The sequence below is a fragment of the Oryzias melastigma genome, linkage group LG16 (assembly GCF_002922805.2).
Source record: "Oryzias melastigma strain HK-1 linkage group LG16, ASM292280v2, whole genome shotgun sequence".
Lineage (NCBI taxonomy): Eukaryota > Metazoa > Chordata > Actinopteri > Beloniformes > Adrianichthyidae > Oryzias > Oryzias melastigma.
Genome location: NC_050527.1, coordinates 15,442,503 through 15,457,549, shown reverse-complemented (window position 1 = coordinate 15,457,549; position 15,047 = coordinate 15,442,503). Strand labels below are relative to the sequence as shown.

Sequence of the window (15,047 nt, the reverse complement as noted above, 5' to 3'; positions counted from 1 at the left end):
CCAAGTGTTTTTAGAGTGTACTTTGTTGGAGAAGCTATTAAATGAACAGGTAGGATCGTACAGTACCATCCGAAGCAAAAGACTAGAAAAGCAGTGCCCAGGACCGTGGCGACCGTGTGCCTGACCAGAGGCTTAAAGTGACTGGGCTTGAGATAGAGGCGGAACCAGAAGGCGGCAGCCAGGCCAAACAGCTGGCATGCAATAAAGTTCACCTGAGATGAGGAGGGAAAAAAAGGAGACAGGTGAGGATGGGTGTGTCCAGCACTCACATGGCAGTCACACAAACTACATCCACTGATTTAAAAGAGCTGTTTGTACATTTGTTATGAATCAAACAGATGATCAGACATATTAGAGCTAAGTGCCTGGAAATATTTTACACAAATATAACTTGTACTAGTGCCTAAATGAGGACACATTACTCCCTGCCTCTCCCTTCTGACTCAGCTGTCTGTTCACACTCCAACTAAACTAAAGCTAAATCAACCATTTATTCGCAATAATCACTATTTAAATGGCACTCTTACCTGGTCAATAGGGAAACCAAGGAACTCACTGACAGGCAGAAGCCACTTAGATCCTGTGGTTTTAAAGATAGCGTCGCCCATCCTGCGCACTTTTTCTATCCCCACGTTACTACTTCTGCTGTCTTTTACTCCCTTTTCTTCTCTAAACTGAGTCTCAATTTCTGTGACTCAAATACATCGTTTCTCTCTATGCGAGACAAGCCCAGCGACTCCTTTCCCAGCCCAGAAACAATCCTCCTGCTGCTCCTCCCGGCTCGTCTCTCCTCTGCCTGTACTCTACTCAGCCGGTTTTAAAATTACTGCGTTTCCGGTTTGCCTACAAAATAAAATCCCAAGAGCTGTTGGAAATCGATCGAAACTCCAAACTAACCGGGACAAAAGTCAAAAGCGTGTGAATAAATGTAATTTATGTTGCAAGAAACCTACTCTCAGCATAAAAAGTAACATTGTGGGGGGTTAAAAAAAAACATTCTGTAAAGCCACTAAAATACTTAAATACAATTTTCTAAAAACTTTCCTTAAGAAGAGCTACATTGCATTATTTTTATGACAACTTGCTTGGTAGTTCTAACCACAGACGAATATTATGTGTATTTAGATTTTAAACCAGACATTTATTGTTACCTTTGAAGGGAAGGTTATCTAAATGTACTTCCGGTGTGGTCTTGATATTCAAAGTTGTTGGTCTTTTTTTCTTTCTTTTTTATTGGTCAGACAATTAAGAACCAGAAGAAGTTCTTCAAAGCTGGATTAAAAATTTACAAGTTTTTGAACACAGGTGTTGATCTTTCCTGTTTTAAAACAGATAATTGATTGTTAAAGACAGATTGGGTGTGCTTATGTGTGAGGCTTAGAAATGTAAATGAAACATTAACTGTGGACTGCTCTTTGACAAACTTTTAGTGGGAATCAGATGGAAAAGACAAAAAATGATACAATCCCTGTTTTAGATTTTTATTGTTTTCTCTGAGCATTTACTGCAAAAGAAATGCTCATAAATTCATAAGTCATAAATTCTTAAAAATGCTTGAAATGTTTCTTCAAATATGCAAACAAATATGCTTGTTGAGAGGAAAACGTTTAAGAAAAAAATAATCAATTAGACCATCTTATTAATTTTGTAATTTAAACATTTTCTGGAAAAGGTTATTTTTCTTGTAAGACCAAAAATAAGATGCCTGCCTTGTCTTTACTGTCATGGAAGTATTTATCTCAGAATACATTTTTGTTGCATAGGCTTGGCAGTTTTGAGAAGTACATACACAAAAAACAGTATATAAAAATCATGAATAACCAACTCCCTATAAAAGAATTGAATAAATAGTATGTGGTAAATTTGAAAATAACCAATAAAAGAGAGCTGCAGATTGACAGATCTTTGTCATATAGGCCCAGGATTGTTGAAGAAGTTAACAATAGATAACAACCAGTGTGAGTGAACAACAGACTGACAGTTTTTTGCATAGGATTAAATGACTAGTGCAATCAAGGTAGTTATGGATGAACAGTAACCCTGTCAATAATGAGAAGCAGCAAGTTTAAAGTTCTTTGACGTCAATTTTAGTCAACTTATGTTGAGTTTACACACAACACTGTCAGTCTGAAAAATATTACTACACTGGTAATCATGGAGCATGAAATAAAACTTTTAATCCAGCAGCGTACTATACTACCTCATAAGCAGTACAATATTTACATGAAGAACATTGGAGCATGTTCGAAACACTTCTCAAAGATTCCGTAAAAATATCAGATCAAATGAATTTGACTGAATGATGATAGTGAGTTCTGTAAAACCGTTCTAAAAGATCATTCATCGAAAGTGAGAAAACCATTTTTATTTGGTTGAAAATGAAGCTTTTTGCATGTTAAATGTTTATATTCATAGTCACAATCAAAATGTTGTCATTTCAAATCAAAACATTAAAAATCAAATCAATTAACTCACAAAAACTGTTAAGAAGTGTTTTTGTTTCATGTTTTTTTACAGGTCAACCCAAAATTATTTTGTTCTAACAAAAAATTCCAGACTTATTATAAGGCTGCTTATCTGACTAAAAGTGAGTCAGAGGAACCAAGTTCAATATAAAATGTGCAACAGACGAGAAAAAAATCCAATTGTTCTGGCTGTCCAATAAAACTCAAAGCCTCAACCCACTGAAATACTGTGGGAAGGTAGTCAGGGTGGAGACAGAAGAAAGCACAAAAGAATTGCATTAAACCTTGATGAACTATGAGGAAGAGCAGGGGAAATTCCTGCACTGTGATGCAAAAGACTGATAATGCAGATAAAGAAGATTTTGTTGTTGTATTCTTAAGTATGTGTCCATAGGCCAAAAAAAACATGCATTCACTTGTATTTTTTGGGGGTGTTAAAAAACATCAGTAAGAACCAGAAGCTCATCTCACAAAGCCTCTTCATCCTCTCAGAGAGTCACCACGAGCTCCAGCTGAGAGTCTGACCGTTATTTTAAAAACTGCTCAGAGTAATTCCATCTACAGAAAGGAAATAAACCTTTAACTGAGTGCAAAGAGCTTTCAACTGTAAAAGTTGCTTCACAAATAAAGCTAAATAAAGAGGTGCGGTGGAGAGGGGTAAAGCAAACAGATCGATCAAAGAAAATCTCCAAACCGCCTTCATTTTTTTCAAATGTTAAAAAAAAAGTTATAGAACAGGGAAAAAAAATCATGTTTTTGGGTTCACTTTTGAAATAGATTACTCTTCCTTATTTGTTGTCATCTTTTTTCATTTCTGGACTGAAAAAAGTGTTACAGTTTTAAGTTCTGTTCCAATCATATTTTGATTTGTTGCAAAAGCGTTTGAGGCTGTTTTTAAGTGTAATTATGTCATTGTTTTTTTTTTGTCCTTTTTTTAGGTGAAATCAAAAAACCTGTGTCGTTTTCTAGGAGCAGGAGTTCATCAGAATTATGCCTCTGAGTTGTGGACGGGATTGTTGGCATGGAAGTAAGCCTCCACTGATGTCCCATCATCCCTTTGGTTACACTCTCTCTTGCTAGCTTACAGCCAATCACAACCTCAAAATGACATTTACGGGACAACAAAAATGGCTACCCAGCCATACAATTTTGAGGCATATTCCACGTCAAACTAGGAAAATTAAAATGTAAATGGATCTGTCTTCAAGTTAATGCATCATAATGGAACGGAGTAGTGGGACTTTTGTCCACCTATTTCATGTGCTGCATCACAAAAAAAGAAAGCTTTTTCAGATAAACTTTTCAATCGTAATTAATCCAGATTTGAATAAAGAAATTCTCAGAAATGCTGTTTTAATTTTAAATTCTTTTTAGGTTTCCTACAACCTCATCACCCCAAAAAGGACATAGCAGGTTAAGAAAATGAATTGATGGATGAACGGATGGATGGACAGACAGATGGATGGGATCCATTATGGAAAAAAAAAAGTTAAAACCTACAGAAACACAATTTTTATTGGAGTGGTTCTTTAAAATGACCATTGGATGGCTAATATTTAATATCATTGTTTTTCTAACTCTTTTGACTCATTTTTCCACCTTCTAAAAATCATTTACCATGGAATCACTTTTGAAGGCTAAAAGTTTTAATTATGAATCTGCATCTTTGCTGGACTTCATCTTATCAGACCTACGAAATCCATACCGGATCGGTCGAGGCCCGGGTTAACAACGACCGCCATCGGTGCTGTTCAATTCAGGTTATGAAGGATCATTGATGTAATCAAATTTCAAAACATCCACAGTCAAATCATTTATATTTATCAGTAACAGTAATCTACATATTTTCATTAAAAGACAATTTATGCAGATTGTATTCATCAAAGAATTACTGTAATAATACAAAAGTAATAAAAAAGAACAATTTGAAATTATTGTAATACTACAAAAAGTAATAAATAAAAATCAAGCAGAGCTGGAGGTAGCAGAGATGAAGATGCTGAGGTTCTCTTTGGGAGTGACCAGGATGGATAGGATCAGGAATGAATACATCAGAGGGACAGCACATGTTAGAGGTTTTGGAGATAAAGTCAGAGAGGCCAGACTGAGATGGTTTGGACATGTTCAGAGGAGAGACAGTGAATATATTGGTAGAAGGATGCTGAGTCTAGAGCTGCCAGGAAAGAGGTCTAGAGGAAGACCAAAGAGGAGGTTTATGGATGCAGTGAATGAAGACATGAAGGTGGCTGGTGTTAGAGTGGAGGATGCTGAAGACAGGCTTAGATGGAGGGAACTGATTCGCTGTGGCGACCCCTGAAGGGAAAAGCCGAAAGGAAAAGAAGAAGATGCAAGCTTTCCAAAAAAAAAAAAAAAAATTATTTACATCTTTGTAGATTATATGCTACAGTATACATCATAAAACTGTTGGTTTTAAAACAAACACCTAACATCACAACCATTAGGACAACTCTGGTGTACTTAACTCTTTTGAAGTTTGTGGTAAAATTATATTATATATTTTTTTTATACATTTTCACTTGTTTTCTTCTTATGTCCCTGTTTAAACTTCCTGTCTTTTTTGATGAATCTGCTGACCCAGTTCACTGATTTGAGCTAATCAATAACGTTACACTTTCTTTGCACAAAAAATGTATGGATAACCACCATATGGTGTTAGAGGCTTACCATGTATGTTCACAAGTGTGAAACGTCTTAAATAACTAAGGTTCTGTCCTAAGAATCTACTTCAGCTGTTGTGATATGCTCGTGTTTTAGATATTTGATTTGAATATTTTTAAATGATTACTGAAATAGCTGTATGTCTACTTATGTAGTTACATATACTTCATCTTTGTCATTTTGATGTATCAATACTTTTGGATTTTTTTAATGACCCACCCTTGTGTTACTTTTGACATTATGTTTATAAAATTACACTAGTTTAACCTTTAATTGTTGTATCCAATATTTAATTAAATAAGTCTGAATGTAAGATTGCAAACATTTATTTAAATTAACACTTGGACTGGAGTTTTGTGTTGTTTTTAATGTATTGCATTTATTTAAATTAACACTTGGACTGGAGTTTTGTGTTGTTTTTAATGTATTGGTTTTATTTGGGCTGGCCCAGTGTTATTCACTCTTTAATACAGGTTCAACTTGTTTCCCAGCTTGTAATCACTTTTAACTTTCAGTCCATAACTACAGAAAAAATGCTTATGTCGTTTAATAAAAAAAGAAAAATGATTATTTTGGTTAGTAATAATTTTACTATAACCAATTGTTACATTGGCTTTTTTATCTTGGATTTTTTCAGTTTCCGACAGCCTTTTCATCCCCAGTAAAATGTGTTCCTGGCGCCACCTAGCGTTTCGATCAGCAACACACAAGGCGTGACAAGTGACGCCACATGTTTACAACTGCCAATGAGCACGTGGCGGGCCAAAACCTGTCCCCCCATTGGCCAGTTTGGTCGTGATGTGGGCGGGAACTCTTGGTCTGAGGATCAATGGCAGTCCGCATGTAAATTTTGTTTGAAAATTCCCCGGGAAATCTGAGTTTCGCGGGAGGGCTCTTGAGCGCGTAAACCGTATCCCTTCATTCATCAGGCCGTTTCCTGAAGCCATTTCTAGTCGGTGGAAACGAGAGTTGCGCTACTTTTAAATCCGTTGCATCTGCCTAAATGCACCTTTCTAAGGAAAATTTATTTTTAAAAGTCGATCATTTAGACGTTCATCTACACTTTGGTGTGATTATTTTTGTAACCATTGCGACGGATTAGCGGCCGCACGGGCTTAAAAGTTGAGAGACGAGAGAGGGGTTACCCTGCATACGCAAGATGAGAAGAGGGATCTCCTCGGCTCCGGACAAAGTGATTTTAGCAGAGGTCGCGGGTTCTCCTCTGGACAGTAATATAATTTTAACAGCTCTTACGGATCGTTTGAACGCCGGTCAATCCAACGCTACGTATATCCAAATAATAACCACCCCACCGCCTTGCAACGTTACACAGACACCAAATGTGTGTTTATCCGAGCCTCAGGTTAACAACATTTACACAACTCCACAACAAGCCGCGGCAAACGGAGCAGGACAACGGCCAGCTCTGGGGAGACCACCGGTAATAACACCCAACATTTCTCCACAACACAAGCGCGACAAAATGTTAGCTCGCTAGCTAGCCGAGCTTGTTGTTAGACAGCTAACGTTAGCTGCTTAGCCAGGGCAATCCCACGACTAGCGATGTAGCTAACTAACTACCGCTAGCTTAAGTTACCCAAACAGGCTGCTTTGGAGTCTTTTCTTTAACTTTTGGGGGGTAAAACTCCAGCTTCAGCTCGCTTTTCTTATTCAGAAATGCAAGCCAGCCTTCTAAGATAAGACTCGCTAACTTCCCCCAGCTCAGGGTTCCCTCTTCACCTTTGCAGCCAGATGGAAGTACTGGTAAGAGATGAGTAACGGTAGCGCTGGCCTAGTAGCTGCTGCTGGGAGTCTTTATGGTTCATTTTTCTGGCCCTTTCGTAGCTTTTCCACCGACATAAAGAGGAGGGAAACCTGCCTATATGTGAGCTAATGCAGCTGCACAGCTTTGTTTCGAAACTACTCAATAGATTCCCCCCAAGTGTGCAACTTATAAATCTACTAGCTTTCTAAGCTAGTAGCACCATAAATATTTATTTTTTTCACCAAAATAACTCTCTTTGTGCATTTTTCTTTTTTATTATCTCGTTTGCTTTGACGTCCTCTGTTAGTAAAGTGACATTTTAGTGTCTTTCAAGTGAAGGAAAAGTGAAACCCGAGCTTGTTGCTTTAGAAGTAACTGCTCGTTTCATGTGTTCTGTACACGCACGAACCGCATAAACGAGTTTAGAAAACCTTTGGGTTTAATGTGTTCTTCATATTTCATGAACCCCCAGCAGCCTGCACCCCAGACTGGAGCCATGAGCAGGCAGACTGCTGCTGCTGGTGCTGATTTTTAAAATGGCTGACACTTTGAAGGAAAATTATATGCCATTGCAAGACCAAGTAAAAAAATGAAAAAGTCAAGTTTAGATGAAGATTGCACATCTTTTCTTACCATAGAAATTGATCTTGTATTCATGTTGGAATAATATAGTTACTTATAGACATTAAAACTGTAATTTGTGGCTGGTTTCTTGGTCCAGCTCCATAGATTTCTACCAGGGTTTTGAAACATAAAATGCAGCAACACCACTCGTGTAGTCAAATTATTATGTATGATTAAGTGTTAAACTTCTTACAGACCTTACTCCGAAAATAACATGCTCTTGTAGCATTTTTCTCATGATTTATGTATAACCTATCTTGTAGGGTCCACCCTTACATTGAAGTGTTATCCTTCCCATGATAAAGGTGGACAGGATTGCATGTCTTTCATGAACACCAATGAAAATCAGAAATTATATTTAAAAAAAAAAAAAAAAGAAGTTTGGCGGGTGTCTTTTGGGTCCTTGATCAGGGGTCCCCAACGGCCTGGATCTGGCCCTACTTCACATTTGGCCTGGCCCCCAAACAGTACTATAGACGCACACATGTATATATACCGTATATATTTCCTCAATCTGGCCAATTGAGACCCACATAGAACGTGACATTTTTCCCCCACCCTTCTGTAGTCTGAACTATGACGAGTGAGGATAGACTATTTATTGGTTTCATTTTTAAAACTTTTTAGTATTATTTTTTTGTGAAGATTACAGAAATGAATGATTAAATTTTTTTCTATCTGTAGCTTCCTGGAAAATCATAAATGTTTACATTTAGGCTGTGATTACTAAACTTTTTCTGTTGGCCTACAAACCGACCGGTCTCACACCAGAGAAGAAAACAGTTGTGTGTGTGGCCTTCAAAAGAAAAAGTTTGGGGACCCTTGTCCTAGATGACCCCACTCCCAAAGTTATTGTGCTGAGGATAGCACAAGACATATAGAAAATTGGGCTTAAAATAGCTTTTCTGAATATTTCATTAAATTCAAATCGACAAAAAAAAAAAAGAATTTGGAAAAAGCTTGTGGGTGTAGCGTAGAAGCTACGACAGTAAGCTCTGCTCCATTCCGATGCATCCACTTGTACACGACTGGATCTACAGATGTCTTTAAAGTTGGTATTTATGTTAGATGCTTTGTGAGCATCATGGTCGTTTATTACTGTAGCCTAGGTTTGATTAAAAGTAATGAAATTCCTTAAAAATAAGCTATTTTTTTAAAGAAGAGGAAGGACCTTAAATGCAATCTCATCCTTAACCATCTATCATTTTTAGAGATTATTCAAGTCTTTCTGTGATCATCTTTTGATCTATTTTCAATCTAAATTTTTTAATTTAAAATTGCCAAAATAGAAAAACTTGTCATATTCATAGTACATAATTTCTGCAGAGCGGCAGTAATTCTTTAGAAATTTACCTCTGAGTTGTGAGTGTAACCTTTAGTGGAAGGCCTCACTTCCTATCATCTCTCCCACTAGCTTACAGCCTTTCACACTCCCAACCTAACGTTAGCGGTGCAACAAAGTGGCGATCAATATTGGAGTTAACCAGCCGTACATTTTTGATCCAGATTCCAGCTCAGGCGAGGAAAACAAAATGGATCTGGATGCATCAAGAAATTCTAAGACATGCCCTTTTAAGCTTAATTTTCTTTATGTATGTCCTCCATCAGAAAAATGCCACAAGAACATGTTAAAAATAACATTTTTCTTGGGATTGGGTCTTTAACAATGACTTTCAACTATTAAGAAGTCATACATTTCAAAGGTGGCCCGTTTGAAGCTACTTTAACACCAATTGGTCATTAAGTTTTAGGTGAAACGATGGTGCTCAGTCCTATCCCACTCAGATTTTCCGACATGTAAATTTTGTGGTCTTTCACACAATTCTCCATGCATCTTGCATAGATTTATTTCTATAAAAACATTTGACCTAGTGATGGACTTGCTGACCTTCAGATTGGCACACTGGCGCTCTACTCCCTGAGCCACAGCTGCCCACATAGTTTGAGTAGATTTCCGTAGAGATGCAGAGCAACAGCTGCCTTTTCAACCATGTCTTTGCACCTCTTCATAGCAGCTGGTTTCAGGGGTGGGGTGAGTCCCTGTACTCCACTAACCTGATGGAAGTAAGGTACTACTGTTTTGAGAGTGGTGTGAGCATTCAGCTTCCAACTGTGCGTGGTAACCCCTGAAATGAAACTACTACTAACATCTGCTTAAAAAATGTCAGTTAAGAAAACCATTTTTTTTTTTACATCCAGGCAAAGAGGCGGTTGGCTCTCGATGATTCAGACCACCAGTACCAGTCAGAACCAGCCAGAACACCACGTGGTAGAGGAGGAGCCCCGGCGGCCAACGGGACACGGATAAAGACCCCCAGAAGTAAGGGCGAGGCTGAACCTCCAGACGCTCATGAGTTAGAATAGAAGTCAGACTGAAGATGAACCTTCAGATGACCAGCAGGATTTCTGATTGAAGCAGAACTGAAGCCTTACTAAAAGAAAATGAGCAACTTAACAGTTACCCTCTCATATGTTCAACAATGTAAACACGTCTGTCTGTTCAGAAATGGCAATATTTAAACTTGGGAAAACTGAAATAATTTTAATAGGAAATACATCTTTTCTTAAATTAAAAAAGATCCTTCTGTAAATGAAGGAGTTCAAAAGAAATCCAAAATGAATACATTTCTAAAGCATTTTTTACTATGTAAGAATAGATTTCTTTAATCCATTTAGTCCTTGTTAACCCTTGTTTGAGATGGAATAAAATGACAAAGGAGGTTCACTGAGAATTATCCTGAAACTATTTCTGTTGTAGCTTTTTTTTTTCAAAAATTTAGGTTTTAATAGATGTGGTAAATTATCCACAATAAATCCTGAACACACTAAACTTGCATGTTTGAACTATTATTGCAAAACGGATGCTTTTAATGTGAATTGTCTGTGATATCTAGTAAAAATGCATCATATGTAGCATATGTAGATAAAATTGTTGAAGACCTGACACAAGTTAAACTACTTGGTTCACAGTTTTCTTGCAAACTCAAACACTTCATAATTTTGTCACCTTTTTAATCCTCTGTGGAGACGGACCTTATCTGCAATGAGCCACTATCTGTAAATAATCTTAACTTATTAAAACACTTGCATAAAAAGTTTTTTTTTTTTGTTTTTTTTTTTTAATTCACGTTGTAGTTTGATTACTCGTGCCCTGAAGTCAGCTGCATGGAGGCGGCATCATTTCAGACGTCTGCAGCTGCTGCACTTGCAGCCTTCTTTGTAGTCATTCTTAAAACCACAAAATCCTCGGTGTTCGAGTTAGACGTTGTGCTCTGCCCGAGAGCCAGAAATGCAGTCAAACTGGGTCATGCATCGAAGATTTGGGCCTCAAGTTTAAACCTTCCAATGTATACACCTGATTTGTTTCAGTGAAGTTTTGCTTTTTCAGTGCAACAGTTTTTTACTTGTTAGCTAAAAGTTTCAAAAGACATCTATTAATCTTAACCCAGCATTAATGTTTTAAAAAATATATACCATTTGGTGCTATTTTGTGATTTTCTTTTTAAACGGTATCCAGTTTCAACTTTAAAGTACATTTCTTAATTTCCCTCTTGCAAAGATCAAAACTACTACATCTCTGTAATTCAAACATGTATAAAGATTTTGACTTTTTTAAAAAAGGTATTCTTTAATACAGTGAATTTAATATCCGTAGTTTAATCTTTACTGAAAACAGACTGTATTGTAACAGAATAGTCACATGACTGGAGTGTACAGTGGTGGTGTAGTGGTTAGCACTTTGACCTCACATTGAGAAGGCCCTGGTTTGAATCCTGACTAGGTCTTTTCTGTGTGCAGTTTGCAGGTTTTCCACCATGTTTGGGTGTTCTCCAGCTTTCTTCTGCAGTCCAGAAATATAGTTCACAAGTTATTGTCTCTGAATTGACCCTGGGTGTGAATGTCAGGGTGTGAACAGTTGTCAGTCACTGTGTGGCCCTGAGAAGGACTTGCAAACTGTTCAGGGTGTATCACTCATTTAGTCTAAAAGTGGTTAGGATAGGCTCCAGCAACCTAGTTACCGCAAAACAGGATGGATGAATGGTTGGTCACATCACCAAGATATTAAAAAATGTTTTAGTTTAAATTGAAGTGTCTAGAAATAATGTTGTTTTTCCTCTTTATATTTTGCAGCACCAAAGTCTCCACCAGAAAAGACTCGCTATGACACTTCCTTGGGCTTGCTAACAAAGAAGTTTGTGGACCTGCTTGCTCAGTCGTCTGATGGTGTTTTGGACCTAAACCTTGCAGCTGAGACCTTACAGGTACATTTCTAAACAGATGGAAATGATCTCAGTTAGAAAATGTCCACACAGACGCAGACAGATGCACAAAAAAAACACATTTAAAAGGTTAGCGGATTGGAGCAGTGTTCGCCGTTTAGTGGTCGCTGCACCGGTCTGTTGTGGTGAAGAGAGAGCTGAGCCAGAAAGCAAAGGTCTCAATTTACCAGTCGATCTTCGTTCCAGTTCTCACCTATGGTCATGATCTCTGGGTCATAACCGAAAGAACGAGATCCTAACTACAAGCGGCTGAAATGAGTTTCCTCTAGACGGTGGCTGGGCGCTCCCTTAGAGATAGGGTGAGAAGCTCGGTCACCCAGAGAGAGCTCGGAGTAGAGCTGCTTCCCCTCCACATCCAGAGTAGCCAGTTGAGGTGGTTCACATCTGGACTCCTCCTTGGAGAGGTGTTCCAGGCATGTCCTACTTGGCAGAGGCCTCGGGGAAGACCCAGGACACGCTGGAGAGATTACGTCCCTCGGCTGGCCTGGAAAGATCCATGCAGATCCATGAACATTTACTGAACATGGGATTGTAACAAAGATCTTGTCATTACTACTCAGATACTCATTTACACAGAGAACAGCCTGTAGCAGAGCATTTGACTCTTCAGTGTTGCATCTTATAAAACCTTTTCAGAGACTCTTGGTAGTCCAAAACCTCTTGGTTAGGACCATCAATACTTTACAACAGACATCCAGTTTAATGTGACTGCACTCCACCTGTCAGGGTTTTCCTTTTCTTTTTGAAAAAAAGTCGCTTATTTTACGATTTTCCATACCTGTAAAAGCAATGCATTTGACTAACGTGACACGGTTATAAAAGAAACAGTACCAACTAGGGGTGTAACAGATCACAAAATTCATGATTTTAATCGTGTCACGGTTTTAGGGTCCCGCTTCAGATCAGTAATGTGAAAAAAAAACAATAGGAAAAAACAAGGATAAAAGCGTAAAATTACTTGTTTGAAAAGTTTTAAAACATATTTGAGAAAACACATATAAAGTACTTTGAAGCATAAATATACACTCACACATCCTTGAACATCTGATTACATTTACATGTCTGAAGATCAAATCTACAAAAACTGAGAGAAAAGAATGGAGAATATGCACCCCCTCCACCTCCTCCCCATCCAAATTAAATATGAAATGAAAAAGTTCAAATTAAACTTCTATTGTTTTTTGGTATCAATTGTAATATTAAAACTAACTGTGGGAACATTTAAATATTTCAAATAATTATTATTATTCGTGGTACACGTGCAGTTGAGGTGCTGCCATGCTCGCTTTTCCAAACAATTTTGATCCTTTTGGCTTGCCATACTGCCTTCCCCTGATGGCACCGGCATGTCCCTATACGGAGCAGCGGCTGCAGGACAGCAGCACCGATGCTTTTATTCAGCTCTTCAAAAATAAATTAACTCGATCTCTCAGTATGCACATCATCCATGACAAGCTCGAGAAAAGTTTTTGCTGGACGGTCCTCCCACACGCAGCGGGACCTTCAGGTTTTGGATAACTGTCAAGAGGCAACTTAAACACATGTAAAAACAAAGATGATTAAATAATCCGTGCGCGAGGAATGCGGCGACCGTTGGGGAGGAGGAGGTGATCCGCGGTACGCGTGTGGCCTAAACGGTGGATCCGTATGGACTATGGATCATCTGTGGTCCATCACACCCCTGATATTCACCCTGTTTTATTGCATTGTCATCACCATCCGTGTTCAAAGAGAAATGCACCCAAGCCCCTTTTGCTCTTTTTTCAGTTTTCATTTTAATTTAAAACTGGATTTAACTGTCGGAGATTAGGTTTGAGCGGAACTCGATGGCTTTGCGTGCCTCAGTTCCATGTGCTAATTTGGACACAGCACTTACTGGTGGGTGTGTGTAACTACAGTTACAAATGACTGAAAGATCTCGGCTTGGGAACACTTGACCATGTGTTCGATTAAACGCCAGGAGCTGGTGGCGCTCATAAATTAGGTGGTGGCAGCCACCAAATTCTCAATGCAGGAAAAACCCTGCTGTAGATGAAAAGTTAATGCACATTTTTTTCCTATGGGCATGCTGCGGGCGACAGGTTGTAGTGAACACTTGTACATCACAAGCGTGAAGTAGGTGAGAAGCTGGCGTTTGGTATGGATTTTTCATACAAAAATGTGCACAAGTGCTGTTTGTCTGAACAACGAGCTTTGAGACTACATAGTTGATATGGGCACATCATCTGCACACCTCATGCATGCAGCATTTGGGCATGATCAGTAGGGGGCCACTACATACACTTACTACCCACTAGTATGGTGTAAAGGGCACCATGTGACAGTTTCCCCTATACACCATAAGCGTGTTTAACTCCCATTATCCTAACAGTTACTTCACGATATGTTTACGTTCTCAACCCCGTTTCTGGTCATTTTCATTAAGACACAAGTTTAAGTCATTCAAAGTGCCATCAGCATTATGGGATGGATCTATAACATACTTTCTATCACTATTAGACTGGTTTCTAATGCATAATACTTTAGCCTTTAAGTTTTAGATTCTTTTACTTTCATGTTAAAATAAATGGGTTTAAAGGACTCCATGTTAGAGAAGGCAGAAACTGAAAGTGCGTTTTCTACACGTTAAATTTTTCATAAATGTCTATATATTCTTGGGTGTGCAAAACCTACTTTATTTCTTTCTGGCTGCCTGAACTTACCGACTGGTTTTGTGGTTTGCATTGCAGCAGCTGATTCTGACTTCTCTTTTCTCTGCCTCTCAATTGCTGTAAACAAATAAGGCCTTTTATTCCAGTTGAAGATTTAAATATATTTTATAGTTTTACATCTTCACAAGATTTAAACCAAAACACAGGAACTAAGTGGCAATCGTGTCATGAAGACGTGAGATCCATGGTAGCGTTGAATGTCCAGGACAGTCACTGTCGTGGAGAACCGCAGCTGTGTGGTGTTTTTTTGTAGACGCCATTAGGAAAGCTAAAGTTATCACTGCCACCATGTGTGCTAGGTACCGACCAGCAGAGGTTTAAAAGTAAGATGAAACTACATCAGTACTTACATTCTCCAAAATGAGCAGATAAGGAACTAAAAATGCAGAACAAAATATTCTGTTCTATCGTATAGATTTCTAAAGTCATTTTGAAAGAAAAAAAAAACTTCCAGTCATCTATTTTTTTTTAGAAATCTATACAGACTCAGACATAACTCCAAACATTTGTGAAGAAATTTCCT

General features: G+C 38.2%; 2 protein-coding genes across 3 annotated transcripts in view; one reads left to right on the top strand and one right to left on the bottom strand.

Moving 5' to 3' along the window:
* The window catches only part of mboat1 (membrane bound O-acyltransferase domain containing 1), a 16,476-nt gene extending 15,535 nt beyond the window's left edge, over nucleotides 1-941 (bottom strand). The window contains exons 1-2 of the mRNA XM_024268089.2: nucleotides 528-941; nucleotides 67-212 (exon numbers count right to left, since the gene is read on the bottom strand). Of these exons, the coding sequence (XP_024123857.1) occupies nucleotides 67-212; nucleotides 528-608 (227 nt within the window). The 5' untranslated portion in view covers nucleotides 609-941. The remainder of the gene's footprint in view (nucleotides 1-66; nucleotides 213-527) is intronic.
* A 5,058-nt stretch (nucleotides 942-5,999) lies between these two features.
* Nucleotides 6,000-15,047, top strand: part of LOC112143867 (transcription factor E2F3) — a 15,285-nt gene continuing 6,237 nt past the window's right edge. The window contains exons 1-3 of one of the 2 annotated variants that reach the window (XM_024268090.2): nucleotides 6,000-6,585; nucleotides 9,733-9,853; nucleotides 11,665-11,795. In XM_024268090.2, coding sequence (XP_024123858.1) covers nucleotides 6,304-6,585; nucleotides 9,733-9,853; nucleotides 11,665-11,795 — 534 coding nt within the window. In that variant the 5' untranslated portion in view covers nucleotides 6,000-6,303. Of the gene's footprint in view, nucleotides 6,586-6,736; nucleotides 6,909-9,732; nucleotides 9,854-11,664; nucleotides 11,796-15,047 lie in introns of those variants that run through there. The other variant, XM_024268092.2, reaches the window with a different exon arrangement.